This window comes from Salmo salar, chromosome 19 (genome assembly GCF_965601325.2).
Source record: "Salmo salar chromosome 19, fSalSal1, whole genome shotgun sequence".
In the NCBI taxonomy this organism is placed as follows: Eukaryota; Metazoa; Chordata; class Actinopteri; order Salmoniformes; family Salmonidae; genus Salmo; species Salmo salar.
This window is the reverse complement of record NC_138309.1, coordinates 53009826-53031852: the sequence shown is the minus strand read 5'-3', so window position 1 is coordinate 53031852 and position 22027 is coordinate 53009826. Positions and strand designations below refer to the sequence as shown.

General features: G+C 43.9%; 1 protein-coding gene across 3 annotated transcripts; it reads right to left on the bottom strand.

Annotated features, from left to right (window-relative positions):
* Positions 1-158: 158 nt before the first annotated feature.
* On the bottom strand, positions 159-21017 carry LOC106578974 (TBC1 domain family member 12). Of its 3 annotated transcripts, XM_014158327.3 has the most exons (14): positions 19392-21016; positions 17464-17587; positions 14857-14913; positions 13094-13224; positions 12506-12588; positions 11983-12100; positions 10495-10601; positions 8517-8591; positions 7747-7838; positions 6710-6781; positions 6483-6611; positions 5967-6076; positions 5537-5795; positions 159-1961 (listed from the first exon to the last, which is right to left on the bottom strand). In XM_014158327.3, the coding sequence occupies exons 1-14, from the start codon at positions 20588-20590 to the stop codon at positions 1890-1892; spliced, it is 2628 nt and encodes an 875-aa protein (XP_014013802.3). In that variant the 5' UTR covers positions 20591-21016; the 3' UTR covers positions 159-1889. The 3 variants fall into 3 exon arrangements, with proteins under 3 accessions (XP_014013802.3, XP_014013803.3, XP_014013804.3); XM_014158328.3 differs by lacking the exon at positions 14857-14913; XM_014158329.3 differs by lacking the exon at positions 159-1961 and having other exon boundaries at positions 5656-5795; positions 5945-6076; positions 19392-21017.
* Between the last annotated feature and the right edge of the window lie 1010 nt (positions 21018-22027).

Genomic DNA, 22027 nt, shown 5'->3' with positions numbered 1-22027 from the left:
AGTATTTATTTTCTACTAGCTAGGCGTAGGTGAAGACCATTGAAGTAAACTGTGTTCTCTACAAATTGATTTGAAAACACCGCCACCCACTGGTTGAGGAAACGGTTGCGCTTAGGTGTGGTGTCTGGCAGTCAGGAAAAAAACTGTTGACCATTGGGAATAATCATCTCTTTGATTTATTTACATAATTCATAACTTCTGGTCTGATACAGTATCACAGAGGTACCTTTGAATTCATTTAAAATATATTTAATTGTTCTTAGTACTCAGTATGAAAACTATACAAGAGAGCATAAGAAACAATATACAATCAGATATGAAACATGTACTGTAGAACCATAAATTACAGTATTGATAATAAAATGTTAGACCTCAACATAAGTGTTTGGTCAAATGTAAAGTAACAATAGATGTGAGCAACATCACAAACAAGACCAAGTTTTAAAAGTGAATTATGTTTCATGAATAGGTACTTTGAAAAGGTGTCCCATTGCTGTTTTATTCACAACAATATAATAGCTTCACTGTGGACTCATCCAGCAAAACACTGAAACCTCACGTGGCACAACAGCCCTTGATCATAACTCTCAGTTCTATTACATTACACATAAGAGTCATTGGACGAAGGCGTCTTCTGTACGGGGGTGTACGAGCCGCGACGCACGTTCTGAACATTAACACGCGTCGCTTACGGTAAGATTTCGGAAGCGTAACCTTTCACATCCGCGAGAAATAATTTTCAAAAAACTAAAGGTTGAGAAAAAAAAAAGAAAACCACACACTGCTCTTGCTAGTATAACTGCTCTTTATTAAGCTTTACGTATCGGCCTCAATGCCTTCATAAAGCTAGCTTAATAAAGAGAAGTGACAGTAGCAAGAGCAGTGTGCGGGTTTTGTCATCGTATTCAACTGTTGCACCTGCAACAAAGATAGCTCATATGTGCTAGTGCCTTTTGAATGACAAAAACTAAAGGTAAAATGTAAAGCGTTAGGGTTCCCATACGGCCATATTTCCATGTTACAGCGATTGTTTACGGAAAACAGACGGAGGACAGAGTGGACTATCTCCGAACACCTGTGTGTAAACAGAAGACAGACGACACAAACGTGTTGTCACTGAAAAATACTGTCGACCGCAACTGTGTTAAAACCAGTGTGTATTTCGCATTTGTGAAATTATTTAGATGTGATATGAAAGTAGAGGGATCTATGTTTCTAGAACCGTAATTGAGAATCGATTCACGTTTAGATGGAGTATTTGGCAGTTTTGTCTTTCAGAGTCAATTCGCCCTTTAAACAGAGCATGCAAGGTCATTGGACTAAGGAGTAACGGTAGGCTCCTTTAGTCCAATACTGGGCTAGTGCCACATGTCACACATTTTCTCTATTGCAAATCCTTTCGGAAACAATTGCTCACTGTAATGAAAACCTATTGCTGGTAGTTTAGTTAAACTATTCGATGTCAAGCTTCAGACACTTATGAAACGGAAGGGCTCTGTCACTTAATTATTTCATAATTTTCCTTCTATGTTGTAAAATTGGCTTGGTCAATTAAGTCATATAAATATATCAATGCTTGGAGGTGCACTTTCATAAAATATATATTGTAACGTTAGTGAGAAAATCCACAGGTGTAACAAAGGGCCTCACTCAATACCTTTCTGATGGGACTAGACAGACCCAATTCATCACATCTACCTACAGTATATCATCATATATTCATGGTATACTACCATAAATACTCTCACTTCAATCAAACTGGCAATGGTGTCTGAGGCCTCCATCTTCAAGTATGATGTCATTCTTTAAGGTCCATGTACCATTATGACTCTAATGTGATCAAAGGCTCTCAAAGAGAGGAATGTGATGATAAATGTTCCACGGCTGAATCATGAACTCTTCACTACTTGGCTGCAATTCCTGTCCACGTCCTTGTTCTCCTTTATCAATGCATTAAACACCTGGAGAGGAGAAAGAAGAAGGAGAACAAGTCTCAATATAAAACTGCAACCGATCGTTCTTTTTAGGCACACACAATACATACCTGTAGGTGGTGCTGCATTTCCACAAAAAGGCAGACTATTATATGGGTTATTTCTTATGCATTTCTTTAACTGACATACATTCACCTCTGCAGGTACTGTACAGTATGAATTGTAGGACCTAACAAGTTTGAATCTATGATCAAGTTAGGCTGAACAGGCCCCCATTAATTAACTTAGACAGGGCTGTAGTGGAGCGGGTTGAGAGTTTCAAGTTTCTTGGTGTCCACATCACCAATAAACTATCATGGTCCAAACACACCAAGACAGTCATGAAGAGGATACTGAAAAGATTTGTCATGGGTCCCCAGATCCTCAAAAAGTTCTAGAGCTGCACCATCGAGAGCATCCTGACTGGTTGCATCACCGTCTGGTATGGAAACTGCTCGGCATCTGACCGTAAGGCACTACAGAGGGTAGTGCGTACGGCCAGGTACATCACTGGGGCCAAGCTTCCTGCCATCCAGGACCTATATAATAGGCGGTGTCAGAGGAAAGCACAAAAAAATTGTCAGACTCCAGTCACCCAAGTCATAGACTGTTTTCTCTGCTACCGCACGGCAAGCAGTACCGGAGCACCAAGTCTAGGACCAAAAGGCTCCTTAACAGCTTCTACCCCCGTTCCATATGACTGCTGAACAATTCATCAAATGGCCACTATTTACATTGATCCCCCCTCCATTTGTTTTGTACACTGCTGCTACTCGCTGTTTATCATCTATGCATTGTCACTTCACCCCTACCTACATGTACAAATTACCTCCACTAACCTGGCCTCGGTACTGGTACCCCCTGTATATAGCCTCGTTATTGTTATTTTATTGTGTTACTTTTATAATTTAGTTTATTTGGTAAACATTTTCTTAACTCTTCTTGAACTGCACTGTTGGTTAAGGGCTTGTAAGTAAGCGTTTCACGGTAAGATCTACACTTGTTGTATTCGGCGCATGTGACAAAGTTTGATTTGATTATAACCTGAATTATTTTACATTGCAGTGTCTGAGTGACGTATCATTCCCAAATCGTTCCTAGCCACACCAGTATGACACATAATTACAGGATATTTGTGAGGAATTCTGGGAGCAGGTCCCAGTTCACACACACTCTAGAAATGGCTTCACCTTTAACACATAATAATATTCCTATACATTCAGAAAGTATTCTGACCCCTTCACTTTTTGTTACGTTACAATCTTATTCTAAAATTGATTAAATACAATTGTTACTCAATCTACACACACCATTCCATAATGACATAGCGAAAACCTATTTTTAGAAGGTTTTGCAAATGTTTTACAAATAAAAAACAGAAATACCTTATTTACATAAGTATTCAGACCCTTCGCTATGAGACTCAAAATTGAGCTCTAGTGCATCCTGTTTCCATTGATCATCCTTCAGATGTTTCTATAACGTGATTGTAGTCCACATGTGGTAAATTCTATTGATCAGACATGATTTGGAAAGGCACACACCTGTCTATATAAGGTCCTACAGTTGACAGTGCATGTCAGAGCAAAACCAAGCCATGAGGTCGAAGGAATTGTCAGTAGAGCTCAGAGACAGGATTGTGTCGAGGCACAGATCTGGGGAAGGGTACCAAAACATTTCTGAAGCATTGAAGGTCCCAAAGAACACAGTGGCCTCCATTTTTAAATGGAATAAGTTTGGAACCACCAAGACTCTTCCTAGCGCTGGCTGCCCGGCCAAACTGAGAATCGGGGGAGAAGGGCCTTGGTCAGGGAGGTGACCAAGAACCCGATGGTCACTCTGACAGAGATACAGAGTTCCTCTGTGGAGATGGGAGAATCTTCCAGAAGGACAACCATCTCTGCAGCACTCCACCAATCAGGCCACACGGAAGCCACTATTCAGTAAAAGGACCATGGCAGCCCGCTTGGAGTTTGACAAAAGGTACCTAAAGACTCTCAGACCATGAGAAACAAGATTCACTGGTCTGATGAAACCAATATTGAACTCTTTGGCCTGAATGCCAAACGGCACAGCTGGAAGAAACCTGGCACCATCCCTAAGGTGGTGGCAGCATGCTGTGGGGATGTTTTTCAGCGGCAGGGACTGGGAGACTAGTCAGCATCGAGGGAAAGATGAACGGAGAAAAGTACAGAGAGATTCTTGATGAAAACCTGCTCCAGAGCGCTCAGGACCTCAGACTTGGGCGAAGGTTCACCTTCCAACAGGACAACGACCCTAAGCACACAGCCAAGACAACGCAGGAGTGGCTTTGGGACAACTCTCTGAATGTCCTTGTGTGGCCCAGCCAGAGCTTGGGAGGATCTGAAGAGAAGAATAGGAAAAACTCCCCAAATACAGGTGTGCCAAGCTTATAGCGTCATACCCAAGAAGACTCGAGGCTGTAATCGCTGCCAAAGGTGCTTCAACAAAATACTGAGTAAAGGGTCTGAATTTTTTTATACATTTGCAAAACTTTTCTAAAAACCTGTTTTTGCTTTGTCATTATGAGGTATTTTGTCACGTCCTGACCATAGAAAGCTTTTATTTTCTATGGTAGAGTAGGTCAGGGTGTGACATGGTGTTTTCTAGTTGTTATTTTCTATGTGGGGTTCTAGTTTAGTTTTTCTATGTTTGGTGATTGGTATGATTCCCAATTAAAGGCAGCTGGTAATCGTTGTCTCTAATTGGGGATCATACTTAAGTAGCTTGTTTTTCACTTGGAGGTTATGGGTTATTGTCACATCCTGACCAGCAGAGGGAGTAGTGGTTTAGTATTTTGGTTAGGACGTGACAGAGGGATGTTTTTTGTATGGTGGTGGTTTTTGTGTGTGTTGTGAGGGGTGTTTGATTTATGTGTTCCTGGGTTTTGGATGTATGTTCTAGGTTGTATGTTCTAGGTTGTATTGCAGCATTTTTGTCTAGTTAGGTTTGTTTTTCTATGTATAGTTAATTGGGGTGGGACTCCCAATTGAAGGCAGGTGTGTTGAGTTGCCTTTGATTGGGAGTCCTATATAATAGGGTGTGTTTGTCTTTGTGTTTTGTGGGTAGTTGTTTTTACACTGCGTTTTGTTAGCCTGCAAAACTGTTCCTGTCGTGTTTCTGTATTTTCTTCGTGTTCACGTATTTAATAAATAGTATGTTGAGCACGCAACCCGCTGCGCCTTGGTCCATTCCTGACGACAGATGTGACAGATATTGTTTTTGTATAGTTGCATTGTAGTCACGGTTCGTCTATTCTTTATTTGTTTTGTAATTGCATTACGTTTCACTTTATAATAAATTATGTGGAACGCTACTCACGATGCGCCTTGGTCCGATCCTTCATCTAACGAACGTGACATTTTGTGTAGATTGATGGGGGGAAATTATTGAATACATTTTAGAGTAAGGCTGTAACGGAACAAAATGTGGAAAAAGTCAAGGGGTATGAAAACTTTCCGAATGCACTGTATGTATTGTCACTTTGTGCAAACGTGTCCATTTTCTCACTTCCCTGTCTTCTTATGTTTAGAGGAACTGACCTGGGACCATTTCTTGTTTCCGTTGAGCATGGGCATGGCCGCGATGCAGGCGAACAGCCTATCTGAGTCTATATCCTCTGGGAGGCGTGTCAGAAACTGGGCGCTATGGATGAAATCCATCTGTAGGAGCACATCCTCGTAGAGACGCAGGATCCCTAGACCCGTCCGGAACAGAAACTCCTCGCTGTCACGACAGAACACATCCCACACTCTACATGCCACGTCCAACGGCAATGACTTACTGTACAGAGTGAAGATCCTGTAAACAGACACAGACAGATACACACAGGCCAAAATATGGCAGTTAGCGGAATGGCACAGCAGCTGTACTCTGATAACTGTGAATAATGAACTGACAGCATGGCTGGTGTTAAATGTGTGAGAAAACAGCTTGAAGGCCACACTAACATGCTTTCATATAGTTATTCACCAGTCAATGAGATAGAGATCTGGGGTGAGGTTGGAGATCTGGAAGTGGTTAAACAGTCTAGGGAGGTTCTCTTCAAAGAACACCTCGAACGCAGCAAAGTATTTCAGCATCTAGAGGAGAAGAAGAAAAGGTCAGAGACAGATTCAGGGACCACTAATTCAGTACTGTTAAAGAGCTAATCGTGCATCATGTCAAAGTCATCCAAAAGTATCTCAAATTTATTGTGAAGCTCAACAAAGTCACTTATAGATTATATGAACATGTGGGAAAAATGCTAATATCAGTCCCATGATTTGAATGGAATTTGTGCCACAAATGCTAAAACGTTAGCATGTGGAAACAATGCCTGGGAAACTAAACCAAAGCATAGATTGCTGTCATACCTTGTCCATAGACTGCGCACAGGGTAAGGAAACCAATATGTAATTTGGGTGAAGTATCCCTTTAAATTAGTTTTAGAGAGGACTTCTTTTTTTTTTTTTTTTTTTTACTGTGGCCACTGGAAGTAGGACTCACTAGATCATGGTCCACTCTGAAGAAGGCCAGCTGACAGGGCTTGTTGAGCAGGTTAGTGAAGGCAATGAAGGCATCAGCTTCCTCCAGGTTGAGGATTAACACTGCAGCTATGAAGGACATGCCCTGAACCTGAGAGAACAGAACCGCCATTTTAGTTCACAATCACCGCATGTACAGTATGGCATAAAATAAAGACTTAAAGAGTGCTGTTTTGAAGTGTTACTCACATATCCCACGTCAGGTCTGTAACAGGTGTAGGCCCCCAGCACGCTGTGGAGGAGATCATGATATGGCCCACCCTGTGGTGGAAGACAATCAGAGGATGAGAACTGACATGGAGCGCACGCACACACGCACTGTAATGGGTTTCGTCGGAAGGAGTGGACCAAAGCGCAGCGTGGTAAGTGTTCATGATTTCTTTTATTAATCACCGAAACACTCAAACAAAATAACAAAGGGGAAAACGCACAGTTCTGTCAGGCACAGAATGCTAAAACAGAAAACAACTACCCACAAACACAGGTGGGAAAAGGCTGCCTAAGTATGATTCCCAATCAGAGACAACGATAGACAGCTGCTGCCTCTGATTAGGAACCATACTCGGCCAAAACAAAGAAATAGACAACATAGAATGCCCAACCCACATTACACCCTGACCTAACCAAATAGAGAAATAAAACGTTTCTCTAAGGTCAGGGCATCACAGTACCCCCCCCCCCCCCCCCCCCCCCCAAAACCTGAACCTATAGGGGAGGGTCCAGGTGGGCATCTAATCTTGGTGGCAGCTCCGGTTCAGGGCGTAGCCCCCGCTCCGCCAGCTGATCCCTCCGCTTTTGTGTCACTGGACCGTGGATCACCGCCGGAGACTCTGGACTGGGGGACGTCGCCGGAGGCTCCGGACTGGGGGACGTCGCCGGAGGCTCCGGACTTGGGACCCTCGCTGCAGACTCCGTGCCATGGATCATCACTGGAGGCTTCTTGCCATGGATCATTACTGGAGGCTTCGTGCCATAGATCATCACTACAGGCTCCGGGCCATGGATCATCACTGGAGGCTTCGTGCCATGGATCATCACTGGAGGCTTCATGCCATGGATTAACACTGGAGGCTTCGTGCCATGGATCATCACTACAGGCTCTGGGCCATGGATCATCACTGAAGACTTCGGACCATTGATCATCACTGGAGGCTTCGTACGTGGAGCCGCACACGCACACGCACACACACACACACACACAGTAGTGGATTAGAGATGTACTGTACCTTCTGGAAAATAAAAAGAGGCGGGAATGTGCGGGATATGTCCAGCTTGATCAGGTCCAGACTGGACTCTCTGTCTGCCAGCGATGCCCCATCTAGTATTGAAACACAAACAGATTATTAACGAAAGGAAAAACTTTATAATTTCAATTTACTCAAATAAACTGATCTCCTGCTGGTTCGACCTCTCTGTATCGTTGTCTGTGCATGATAGACCGAGTAACTCGGTAACCAATGATACATAGAGACACTGATGCTGTGCCAATATTTTGTAACCCTAAAACGATGCCAAGAGGAAGACATCCTGCAAATCTCTCTGTTCAGCTCCATTAAGTCCTGCTGGATCCATCTCCTGAGGCTCTCGTTGGCAACAACACAGTCTTTCTGACGAGCTAGAGGAGAGAATGTGTCACTGTTGGCTCTCAGCACTACACCAATGGGCAGATAGTCTGACATGATGGCAGAAACAGACACTTCGCAGAACACTGGAGTAAAAACAACAGAAAGCCTTTGCAGAAAGTTCTCCAGTCTCCTCCAAGCCTGCAAATGATTGCTGAACGAGGGAGATTTGTGCAGCAATGTGGGACACCAATATGGCCGATAGATGTGAAGCAACATGAGGAAATAGCTTTGCCTCAAAGAGGAAGAGAGGAGAATGGATGAGTCTAGGGTCTGAGGAGTTCAGTCTGACATGCGAGGAGCTTGGCTTTAATTCACAGTCTTGCCACGTGACAGCCTCCCCCCTGCCCCCCACCCCCCCATCTCAGACGTACCGTCAGCCTCTGAACCCGTCTCACTGAAACTCCTCCACCTCTCCTTGGCTCTGGAGAGGAAGATGTCATACAGCTCTGTAGAGAAGAAAAGAGGGAAATGAAAGAAGATCTCTCGCAATGAGTCAGGCGGTGGGTCCTCCAGCTGAGACGTCTATTATGCATTTTTGTGTAACCCACAAAGGCACTTCCTGGCAGTAAAACCAGTCGGCCTTTTCATCCAGAAATCCCTTCCACTACATACACAACAGACTCGTAAATATATTCCAGCTGAAAGAGGTGAACGTGTTGCTTTGTTAGAAAACAAACAATATGGTACTACATTTCTACAAGTATAACCTTGGCTATTTTAATACATTTCAATGTAAACTCAGCAAAAAAAGAAACGTCCCTTTCCCAGGACCCTGTCTTTCAAAGATAATTCGTAAAAATCCAAATAACTTCACAGATCTTCATTGTAAAAGGTTTAAACACTGTTTCCCATGCTTGTTCAATGAACCATGAACAATTATTGAACATGCACCTGTGGAACGGGCGTTAAGACACTAACAGCTTACAGAAGGTAGGCAATAAAGGTCACAGTTATGAAAACTTAGGACACTAAAGAGGCCTTTCTACTGACTTTGAAAAACACCAAAAGAAAGATGCCCAGGGTCCCTGCTCATCTGCGTGAACGTGCCTTAGGCATGCTGCAAGGAGGCATGAGGACTGCAGATGCGGCCTGGGCAATAATTTGCAATGGCCATACTGTGAGATGCCTAAGACAGCGCTACAGGGAGACAGGATGGACAGCTGATCGTCCTCGCAGTGGCAGACCACATGTAACAACATCTGCACAGGATCGGTACATCCGAACATCAAACCTGTGGGACAGGTGTGACAACAACTGGCCGAGTTACACCAGGAACGCACAATCCCTCCATCAGTGCTCAGACTGTCCGCAATAGGCTGAGAGAGGCTTGACTAAGGGCTTGTAGGCCTGTTGTAAGGCAGGTCCTCACCAGACATCACCAGTAACAATGTCGCCTATGGGCACAAACCCACCGTCGCTGGACCAGACAGGACTGGCAAAAAGTGCTTTTCACTGATGAGTCATGGTTTTGTCTCACCAGGGGTGATGGTTGGATTCGCGTTTATCGTCGAAGGAATGAGCGTTACACCGAGGCCCGTTTTCTGGAGCGGGATCGATTTGGAGGTGGAGGGTCCATCATGGTCTGGGGCGGTGTGTTACAGCATCATCGGACTGAGCTTGTTGTCATTGCAGGCAATCTCAACGCTGTGCGTTACAGGGAAGACATCCTCCTCCCTCATGTAGTGCCCTTCCTGAAAGCTCATCCTGACATGACCCTCCAGCATGACAATGCCACCAGCCATACTGCTCGTTCTGTGCGTGATTTCCTGCAAGACAGGAACATCAGTGTTCTGCCATGGCCAGCAAAAAGCCAGGATCTCAATCCCATTGAGCACGTCTGGGACCTGTTGGATCGGAGGGTGAGGGCTAGGTCCATTTCCCCCAGAAATGTCCGGGAACTTGCAGGTACCTTGGTGGAAGAGTGGGGTAACATCTCACAGCAAGCACTGGGAAATCTGGTGCAGTCCTTGAGGAGGAGATGCAGTACAGAATTTAATGCAGCTGGTGGCCACACCAGATACTAACTGTTACTTTTGATTTTGACCCCCCCTTTGTTCAGGGTCACATTATTCCATTTCTGTTAGTCACATGTCTGTGGAACATGTTTAGTTTATGTCTCAGCTGTTGAATCTTGTTATGGTCATTCAAATATTTAAACATGTTAAGTTTGCTGAAAATAAACGCAGTTGACAGTGAGAGGACGTTTATTTTTCTGCTGAGTTTATGTACATGACATCCTTCACTTTGTATATCTTATTCTGAAGGCAAATCATATTTTGGCATGCCAATGGGAATACACAATTATGATGGGAGTTCTATGAGTTATGACTATTGAAACACCATACATACCTGGGGTGATGTTGAGCTCGTTGCCGATGGCTAGGCTCCAGACCTTTCCTCTGACGTTGGGGGGCAAGCCCTGCCACCAGAGCTCTCTCACCCGCCGAGTGTTACGCCTACAGAGGGACACAAACAGACCAGCATGGGCCTACTGAACAACGGAGCCCTGACCTATGCCCACTGACTGACTGGTTCACTGACTGACTGGCTCACTGCATGACTGACTGGCTCATTGCATGACTGACTGGCTCACTGACTGGCTCATTGACTGACTGGCTCACTGCATGACTGGCTCACTGCATGACTGACTGGTTCACTGCATGACTGACTGATTTACTGACTGACTGGCTGGCTCACTGACTGACTGACTGGCTCACTGACTGACTGACTGGCTCACTGACTGACTGACTGGCTCACTGACTGACTGGCTGGCTCACTGACTGACTGGCTGATTTACTGACTGGCTGATTCACTGACTGACTGGTTCACTGACTGACTGGTTCACTTAATGACTGGTTCACTGACTGACTGGCACATTGACTGGTTCACTGACTGACTGGTTCACTGACTGACTGGTTCAATGACTGACTGACTGGCTGACTGATTTACTGACTGACTGACAGACTGGTTCACTGAATTACTGATTTACTGACTGACTGATTTACAGACAGACTCACTGGTTCACTTACTGACTGGTTCGCTGACTGACTGACTCGCTGACTGGTTCAATGACTGACTGACTGATTTACTGACTGGCTCACTGACTGACTGGTTCTCTGACTGACTGACCGGTTCACTGACTGACTGATTTACAGACTGACTGATTTACAGACTGACTCACTGACTGACTGGTTCACTGACTGACTGACTGGTTCACTGACTGACTGACTGGTTCACTGACTGACTGTCTGTCTGTCTGTCTGGCAGAATAACTGAATGACTGGTTCACTGACTGGCTCACTGACTGGTTCACTGAGTGACTGGCTCACTGACTGACTAGTTCATTGACTGATTTATATACCCACTGGTTCACTGACTGACTGACTAGTTCATTGACTGATTTATATACCCACTGGTTCACTGACTGACTGACTCACCGACTGACTGGTTCACTGACTGACTCATTTACAGACTGACTGATTTATAGACTGACTCTCTGAATGACTGGTTCACTGACTGGCTCACTGACTGGTTCACTGAGTGACTGGCTCACTGACTGATTTATGTACCCACTGGTTCACTGACTGACTGACTCACTGACTGACTGATTTACAGACTGACTGATTTACAGACTGACTCACTGACTGACTGGTTCACTGACTGGCTCCCTGACTGGTTCAGTGACTGACTGTCTGTCTGTCTGGCTGACTGGCAGAATAATTGACTGACTGAGTAACTGACTGAATATTGTACTGACAGACGGACTGCCTGACTGACTGGATAGTGTACATAGCTGCTCCGTGCCAGTGGAGAGTTGTTTAGCAGGAAGTGGCTCACATGTTGTCCCAGTTGGGCAGGATGTCGTGGTTCCAGACCACCATGGCGTTGGCGATGCTGTCCTCCTGCTTAAACCTCTCCTTCATCTCTTTCCTCTTCCTCTGGGCCTCCTTTAACTCTGGGGATGGGGACACAAATCCTTTGGTTACACTTTACAATAACTTCAATGAATATGCCATTATACATGCTTATACATGTTAACAGATGCTTATACATGTTAACAGATGCTTATACATGTTAACAGATGCTTATACATGTTAACAGATGCTTATAAATGCTTTATAATAATTTGCATAAAGCTTTACAATTGTTAAAGTACATGTAAAGTTACAAAAGCATTTGCAACAGCTACAACAGACAGACTGAGCTAAGTGCCATCTGGAGATCTGTTCAGTCGACAGGCTCGATGCTGCTGACCTCCATTACACAGCTCTGAGGAGACAGACAGTAACAGTAGCAGTACCAGCAATAGCAACAGTACCAGCAACAGCACCAGCAACAGTACAAGTAACAGTACAAGTACCTCTCTTCTTGGCCTCGGCCACCATCTCATCATACTCCTGACGGTGACGCTGGGCCTCCTCCACGGGCTTGGCAGGAAGGTTCCTGCAGAGAGACAAGAGGAGATGGGACACAGTATCAGCCGGTTTCACCGTAATCCGTGCATATCACAGCAACTGAGGACACAAAATGTCTACTTTTAGTCAAGTTTAACACATTGAGGACTTAAGAGAAAGTAAGACCTACAAATGAGAGAGACTTTTCCTTGCAGACAGTGTGTTTGTCATGGTTCAGGCGACACGCTCATATTTCATATACTGTATCTATTCTTAATGAGGGCCCGAGGTCTTGGATCAGAGAGAGCAGCTGAGGAGAAACACAACACTGCTTGTCTCTGGACGCTGCGTTTCTTACTGTGTTCTTCATAGACACCACACCCTGGCCTGAGCCTAGTTGAAAACAATGGAATGTGTATAAGTAATATGGCTGCAGGTCTGGGAGATTAGGCCTTTCCCCTTGTATGAACCGGGGGGCAGAATAAACTAAAAAAGAAGAAAAGAGGAACAGACAAAGAAAGAGAAAGATAAAAGGAGAGATAGTGGGGACTTACGAAGGCCTGTCCTCCAATATAAGAGCTGTGGTGGACAGTGGTTCAAAGTCCAGGTTCTTCCTCCGGCCATGTTGAGGCTGAGTAGGAGACGTTCCCCCAGATCCAGCCTTGCCCGCCCTGGCCTCGTACTCCTGCAGATACATCAAAAACCTAAATCTCCATAGAAACTGGAAAACACAGCCCCAGTATATGCATTTCAACTAGCCCAGCTAGACTTCTGGGTTTACATTTGAAAGGAAGGAAAGATAGAGTGGCGACAGGATCAGCTGACAGGATGATGGAGATCACAAAGCCCATACAGGCAGACAGACAGAGAGAGAGACAGAAAGTGACAGAGAGAGAGAGAGACAGAAAGTGACAGAGAGAAAGAGAGAGACAGTGAGAGACAGAAAGAGAGCGACAGCGAGAGTGAGAGAGAGAGAGACAGAGAGAGCGACAGAGAGAGAGACAGAGAAAGAGAGAGAAAAAACAAATGGGGGACTGAGGAGTATGATGGTTGTTGATGACTGCGGAGAGAGATCTTATGAGTCATTTCTAGAGGGGTCAATAAATACCTAGCCATGCTTAATGCATCAGAGCCTGTTGAATGAATGACTTTACGTTCAGTCGCTCTACATGACGCCACTGATATCCTATGGGTTTGTTTCGTGCGAGTTGATACATTGAGTATCTTAGACTTAGTGACCATACATCCCTCACCTCCACTACACAATAAAAAGTCTCACCTTTGGCCTTTCACGATGCATGAAACTGCTTCTGTATGGATGTCAACTTGTGTTGTGGCTCCTTCAAGGCATTTATTGGTATAGTTTGGGGGATTGAGTGGCGCACCGGTCTAAGGAACTGCATTGCAGTGCTAGAGGCGTCACTGCAGACCCGGGTTTGATCCCGGGCTGTTTCACAACCGGCCTTGATCGGGAGTCACATAGAGCGGCGGACAATTGGCCCAGCGTCGTCTGGGTTAGGGGAGGCCGTGATTGTAAATAAGAATTTGTTCTTAACTGACTTGCCTAGTTAAATGAAGGTTAAATAAAATAAATGAATTACATTGGTGCTATCAGAGGAAATGGCTGGTAGGGACAGGGGAGGGGAGTGCCCTCTAAGGAGAGTTAGATTTACCAACACCAGTGAAGAAGAACAGCCCCCCCCATAGTAAAAATTGAGAAATAGTCACAGCACTTTCTCCAAATGTATTGCTGCTGTCCCATAGTACTAAGAAAAGTCAGAGATGAACTGTGTATAACCAACACCCATGCATTTCTATTCACAAATGGTATAGCAGAGAAGCAGATAGAGCTCTGGCACCACTTGTAATATCAAAGTGTATATACAATCACGTAATCAACTGTGTATTCATAATCCTCAAGTCAAATACACCAGCAAACCAAAAATCCTTACATTCCCAGATAAGGAATAAAAGGAATACAATCAATATGGAATAGATATATTGCACTAGAGAAACATGTGCTCGAATGTACCGTATGTTAGGACAACTGGAACAAAAATATAATCATACTTTGGATTCCAACATTTTGAGCCACAGAGACTAAGTTGCTGGAGCTATGGCAAGAGTCTCAGAGACCTTGGTATTGTTGTAGAATCTTTTTTAGATTTTCTAACATGCATTTATTTCCCTTCTCCTGTCAAAGTGCTACGGGTTGGCATGGGCATGAGTTGGATGTTCAATGGAAATGGTTGCTTGGCAGCCCCATGCAGATAGGAGATTGAGAAGATGACAAAGGGAAACTTGAGAAAGTCCATACCCCTTCGCTTAAGAGATTGGGTGCGGACACAGACGTGAGACCACCTGGAATACTCTCCTGATGAAAGAAAAACAGAGTTTGCACTCAAGAGTTAAATAGCTCAATCCCTCCAAAAACAACTCCAAACTGTCTTTCAAACTAAACAATTATTACAAGTACTTCCAATCCACATAAGCATCTTTGCCCTTCGGATAGGGTTAAGAAGATAGTCAACTTTATTAAAAAAGGCCTCTGTTGGAGATCAAACTCAGTCCCACCCTCCCCTTGCATGTAGGCTAACTGCATGAATAAACTTCCCATCATCCGAGTTTCTGTACGGCACATTTGTGTAACACATTACAGATGAACCCTCTGACGTCTACTCCCTGGGGCGGCAGGTAGCCTAGTGGTTAGAGCGTTGGACTAGTAACCGAAAGGTTGCAAGATCGAATCCCCGAGCTGACAAGGTAAAAATCTGTTGTTCTGCCCCTGAACAAGGCAGTTAACCCACTGTTCCTTGGCCGTCATTGAAAATAAGAATTTGTACTTAACTGACTAAAATAAAAAAACATCTACACTCTTAGGGGAAAAAAAGGTGCTATCTGGAACCTAAAATGGTTCTTTGGCTGTCCCCATACGAGAACCCTTTTTGGTTCCAGATAGAACCCTTTTTGGTTCCATGTAGAACCCTTTCAATAGAACCCCTTTCAATAGAAACTCAATAATTCTACGTGGAACCAGCCAAAGAACCCTTTTGGTACCATTTTTTCTACGAGTGTAAATCCCTGCTCTAACCTATTTAGCTCATTCTAGATGAGATCACTCTTGTCTAGTCATAATCTCAGTAGTGAGGCATATACATGCTCTCACCCCCTTCTGCAGCTGTAGAGTACTAGAGTTAAGTGCACTACTAATCCAGTGAAGGGACAAATGTAATTGGCTTTAGTGTCTGTTTCCATCCAGGCATGAAAACATGTATTATTGCCTCCGACGAGTGTGGAGACAGAACAGTACCTGCAGGGTAGAGTGGGGGAGGTAGAGTAGGAGACAGGGAGTGAGGGAGAGAGAGGGAGAGGAAGAACAGAGCTAGGGGCAGGAGACAAGCCGCATGGCCGGGGCTAGGAGATGGGCATAATTCAAGCCCAGCCGAGGCTCAACACAGCAGGCAAGAGGCATCCAAATTGAGTAAGACCAGCTCCTTAGTTACCCAGGCAGCCAGGCAGCCAGCCCCAGGCACAGAGGCAGCTGGAGCATACACCCGTAAAAGCTGTAGTGGGCTGCCAGCCTCCAACATGGAGGACCTGAACCCTACTCCTACCACACCCTACTCGCTCTTGTCAAGTGTTGGGAAGGAGTAGGCCAAGTACAGACTAACTACAGCCTTTGCTACACTTATCTATAAGCTCTGGTGTCATCATTACAAGATGCTCTATTACAGGAGACACAGAAGGAAGGATATAAAGAATTTACTTGAGCTGTGAGTTGCTATCAGTTTGCTACCTGGTCAGACTGGTATAGGTGAGTTATTGTGAGAATAGGGCCTAGGGATTGATTGATATGCTGTGGCATTACATATTGCAGAAGGCTGCGATTAAACTAATGGTTCGTGTGGTACAATAAAACAAAGGGCTGTAAATGCAATGTATCGTTGGTGAAGGAGTTGAACAGAAGGGGTGTAAATGACTTGATTTAAATGAAATAACGGTAGTTCTGGACTTTCTTTAAAGCTTTAAGCTACGTATGTTAACAAAGTGAGGTTACTGTAGGTATGTAAGGCTGACATAACCTAGATGAATAGGGATTAAGTCCTGACTAACACGTAGGGGAAATTATCTGGGCTAAATATTGAGCTCATTGCATTGAACTAGACTTGCTGGCTTCACTCCCAAACACAAAACTGTACAGAAAGTTAGACGGTCAGTTAATAGGTTAGTGAATAACTACTGTAGACTTAGGAGCACAGTGACATCAGAGCCTGCATTCAGAAAGCTTCTCAGAGCACAATGCTTGATTCAAAAACTTAAGAGTTTCTCCATTTAAATGATTAGAAAAAATTTGAACAGAATGTTATGTATATGGGGCATAAAACCAGCTCAGCTCTGCGGATTTTGCTACAAAGAGACAGAATCATTTGATCACTTATTTGGTATTGCCTCTATGTAGCTTGTTTCTGGTCACAGGTTCAGGAACTTCTGAAAAATCACAACATCTATCTAAAATAAACACTACAAATAGTAGTGTTGGGAGATTTGAAAAACCACAGTCAATCAATCAACACTATAATAATACTTTTAGTAAAATATTGATCTTGAACTTACAATCTGTAGATACTACGCGATTAGACAGGTTCAGAATCTATGTGAAACATCACAGCACAGTTTAAAAATATATGGCACATGGAAATCATAACGGGCAGTTTACGGAGATAGGTAGAATGGACTGAAAGTAGCTGAAGGGTGGGTATAAAAGCTCTAGATCAGCACTCCAACGATGAGATTCTTGATGTATACGGACCCAGGTCCTCCATGTCAATGAAATCCTAGTTATTATGATTTAAAAGACAAAACTGATCCTAGATCAGCACTCCTAATCTGACACGCTTGAAGAATACAGGACCGGGGTACCAACCTGCTGTATGGTCCTGGAGTCCTTGGGAGGGCTCTCTCTGGCAGCAACCTTTCCAAACAGCTTCCACCCAGGTACATTCTGGGACGGACTCTTCGGCTCTATATGCTTCTTGGAAAATAAACCCCTGAACAGACAGAAAACCAGGACAATGTGTGGGTAATTATTAATGATGACACACTTTCATTTTATTCCTCCGGTCAGCGAAACAGTTTTGATGAGTAGACATACTGAGAAAACAGGGAAATTAAGGTTTCTCTGAGTCTCAGAATCATTTCCTAGATCTGACATACAGTCAGGTCCAAAATGATTGGCACCCTTGATAAAGAGAAGCAAAAAAGAATATCAAATAAATAATAGAAATACTGAGCTATATTGTATATGCTCAGGGAAAGGGATTTTGTTTAACAAGTAATACAAATAATTTTTTTAAATATCGGGATCAAAATTATTGCCACCCCTATTTTCAATAGATCACCTCGCGAGGATAACAGTCTTTTTCGAAAATGTTTTATGAGATTGAAGAAACACATTGGGAGGGAACTTAGACCATTTCTCCATACAAAATCTTTCCAGATCTTTGGTCATTCATCTGCACTTATGGACTGCCCTCGTAAAACATTTTAGAAAAAGACTCAGTGAAGTTATCCTTGCAAAGGGAGGTATTGAAGAGAATAGAAAACAGGGGTGCCAATCATTTTGACCCCTATCTTTTTTATTTAAAAAAATATATATCATTTGTTTAACAAAATCTCTTTCTCTGAGCAATTGTATTAGTATAAAATAATACATATATACAGTACCAGTCAAAAGTTTTGACACACCTACTCATTCAAGGGGTTTTCTTTATTTTGACTATTTTCTATGAAATAACACATATGGAATCATGTAGTAACCAAAAAAGTGTTAAACAAAACAAAATATATTTTAGATTTTCTTCAAAGTAGCCACCCTTTGACTTGATAACAGCTTTGTACACTCTCAACCAGATTCATGAGGTAGTCACCTGGAATGCAGTTATTTTTTGCAGATGATATAGCTCAGTATTTTCATTATTTATTATATACAGTATGTTTTGCTCATCTTTCTCAAGGGTGCCAATAATTCATACTAATAAGTCATACTGATATGGTCCATTCAGCTGAGTGAGAGATTTGCTGGCACTCTTATTTCATCAATTGAATCAATTTCACCTGATCCTATGTGGGATTATAAACCTAGGGGTTAACACTTTACATTAAGGTGTACTCAAAAGTGTTTATAAAGGAGTTATACATAGTTTATAAACTGTTTATTATTATATATACCAATCAAGTTATAAGTATTTATTACATATTTATAAACGATCTATGAAGTAATAATTAACTGTTTCTAAATCGTTTACACCTTAAAGCAGGGCTCTCCAACTCTGTTCCGGGAGAGCTAACTACTGTAGGTTTTCAAACTGCACGCAGAGACATACAACTGGTATCCACTGGTTCATCTGACTCTTGGGAAGTAGATAAAGGGCTTCATTGCCAAAATCCAGAAGTATCCCTTTAATGTAAAGTGTAAGCACCTAGGGGATGTCCTTGTGGGAACACTAATATAACAGCATTCACTGCAGCTGGCTCCATTTCCACCAGGTGGGTCTCTGCCTGCACTAAATGTTGACTGAGACCAAGTTCTAGTTCTGGCTTTATTCATTATGTCCTGTTGTGCTGTCACAATATCAGGACACATCTCTGTTAGGAGAGCATGGTTAGCAGCAGTGACTGCTATTGTAACGGGTGTATATTGCAGCAATAATGTGGCTATACACAGTATAAATGCAAACATGACGTGAAGAGAGGTAAGCAGGCTGAAAAAGTTTGTACCGCTCTTGTCCTTGTAAAAAATCCTCTCGGCACCCCGCAAATAACCTGAGAGCACAAAGAAAACAACTCATTTACCTGCCGAAATACTCAGCGATGCCGGGTCTTTTTGACTGTAAGGCCAGTTCAGAGGAGTCCACACTCAGTCCTATATGTCCTGGGGCGGACTGACGTCTGCTGGACTCATAGGTGTTCCTGGAGCTCAGACTGACGTCCATGAACCTGAGGTCACTGTAGCCTTGGGCCCCCAGCTCCACGAAGGTCTCCCCATCCTCATCCTCGTCCCCTGGGCTGAGAATGCTGGACGGGTCATAGTTCAGACTGGTGGTCTTGTGGGACTGAGGATGGAGTCTGGAGGATGGATCACCTCCTGGGTGACCAGATGATGGTTCTGCTCCCTGCCTGGTGTCTGGTTTGACACTGCAGGGGTCTTTCATTGGTGCTGGGCTTGATGGTAAACCCTGAGAGGTGAGACTGGAAGTAGCACCATCAGATAGCTCTCCTGCCACATTAGCTTGTTTTCTAGGCTGGGCCCCGGCTCCGTCAGGTTCCTCTCTGACATTGCAGGATTCGTGATGGCCCTCCCTTGCACTCACTGCAGACAAGGAGAGTTTTTCACATTGTGGGTTAGAGATACAGGTTGCAGCTCCATCAGAAATAATTGTTAGAGCTGTCTCTGTGTGTAACTTGGCACTGTTGTATCCTATCAATAATCCACCGTTTGCCATTTTGTCCTCCTTGTCAGAGGTCGTACTTTGGTTAATATGTGGTCCAATAACAGCATCACTGCGAAGAGGACTCTGTATAACACAGACGGTGTCTCCAATCGAGAACCCCTCTGGACCAGTCCGGGAGGCTGCTGTGCAGCTCTGTTCAAGCTGTCCATTCCAGGAGTGTGCCAATGACTGCAGTGGCTCAGCTGCTGTCGCACAGGCATCTAGTCTTTCTGCAGAGCAATCATTGTTCTTCTGAGCCAGGGAGATCCCCCAGAGAGCACTTCTGTCCATTTCCTCTCGATTCACTGCAGTGATAGCAGAGCAGCTCCCTGCCTTGGAGGCAACCATTATTGACCCAGTAAACCCGTTTGTAGCAGAGTCGCTACCTGGCTCAGGAATGACACAATTGCTTATAGTGCCACCAGATGGGCTGTCAGTAACTAAATCGAGCATTATCGTACTCCCGACACGTACACACGCTACTGTGGAACGGGAAATATCCTCTCCTGCTTCACAAGCTGCGTCCGCTGTCAGTCCAACACGTCTCATCCCTGTTGACATGTTTAGAGAGAGGACCTGCGGCTTTGGCGGTATCGTCAGACAGTGGCTGGTTGAGAGATGTGCTGCTGGTCCACTTTTCGTTCACAGACAAAGCCGGTGGAAAAATGCCATTCTCTGCCTTTTCCATGTCATTCACATTCCCCACACCACCGCTCCACAACAAAAACGCTGTGGTGGCTGCATCAGCTACAATTGCTCGGTCCCGGTTGTTCCCTGTAGGCTATGCCTATCATGATCTCAGCGTATCCCTAATTACACGATGATGACGCAATCAAAATACGGTTTCTATTTCGAGAGATAGCGGCAGGAAAAGAGAGAATGCCAGTCGTATGGTCGTGTGTAATTTATGTTAGAAAAACCGGCAGCCGCCCCCACCTGGACGGCGAATTTGAGCAGGAGCCATTTTGAGATTCCAATGACGTAGGGGGGAGCGCAAATCCCCCAGCACTGCAGACGGAAAATCTGGGATGAGGTGACATCTGCTGTCCGTACGGAGCTATAACACGCCTGGCTTATCCGACACTTTTTTTAAACAGCACAATGCGCAGGTATTCAGGATTTGTTCGTTCAGCATAGGTTTTTAACATGAAGTATCCCGTTGGTCTTTTGTAAAGGGACTCACAACAACGGTGGCAGGCTAAGACCTGGAAAGAGTTGATCACACAATGGAGAAGTTTAATTTGGTTCACTTCGTAGCCTACACAGGGTACCTGTAGTGCCCAGTTTAGTTTCAGCACCATAGACAGCGCCAATGAAATAACGTTTTATTTAGCTGCTTAGAGGCTATTCCATAGGCTACTGAAAGTGCAGATTACGTCCGCATTCATTCAATAGCTAACTGATTGATTATATATATTTTCTTTAGATGTTCTATAAACAAAGTATAAATATATTGTATAGATGTTTTTCTTGTCCGATTTCCGAATTTCTCTGAAATTGCCTAGACGCCAGACTTCTGATAATATCGCAATCATGGGGCATCATTAACTGCATTTTCTACGGTTGATGGTATTACCCCTGATCAGAAAGCATTCACACGTTTTCGTCATATCTCATTGTTAAGAGGAGGGGTCTTCATTGCCATCATCAAGCACCGAGAGTTGCTATTCAACCATTCACTGTCAAAAAGGTGCGATCGTGCACAATGGGTTATGTTCAGTGCACTAACTCACGACCATGGACAATGTTTTACTAGATCAGAGTAAGAAAATAACGGAGATTCTTAAACTGAGCCTCTTAAATTGGCCCACGTACTGTTTATGATGTAGATATGCTATATTTAAAATTAAAAAAACATTAAGCAACTTATGAAATAGCTACCGCATGAGTTCCCAAATCCGCAAGTGGGGTCTCCAAAACGATGTGGAAAGAATAATGTATATGGGTAGTGCTGAACGCCAAGTGTAGAAGATGCAAACTTTTATATGTGGAGAAAAG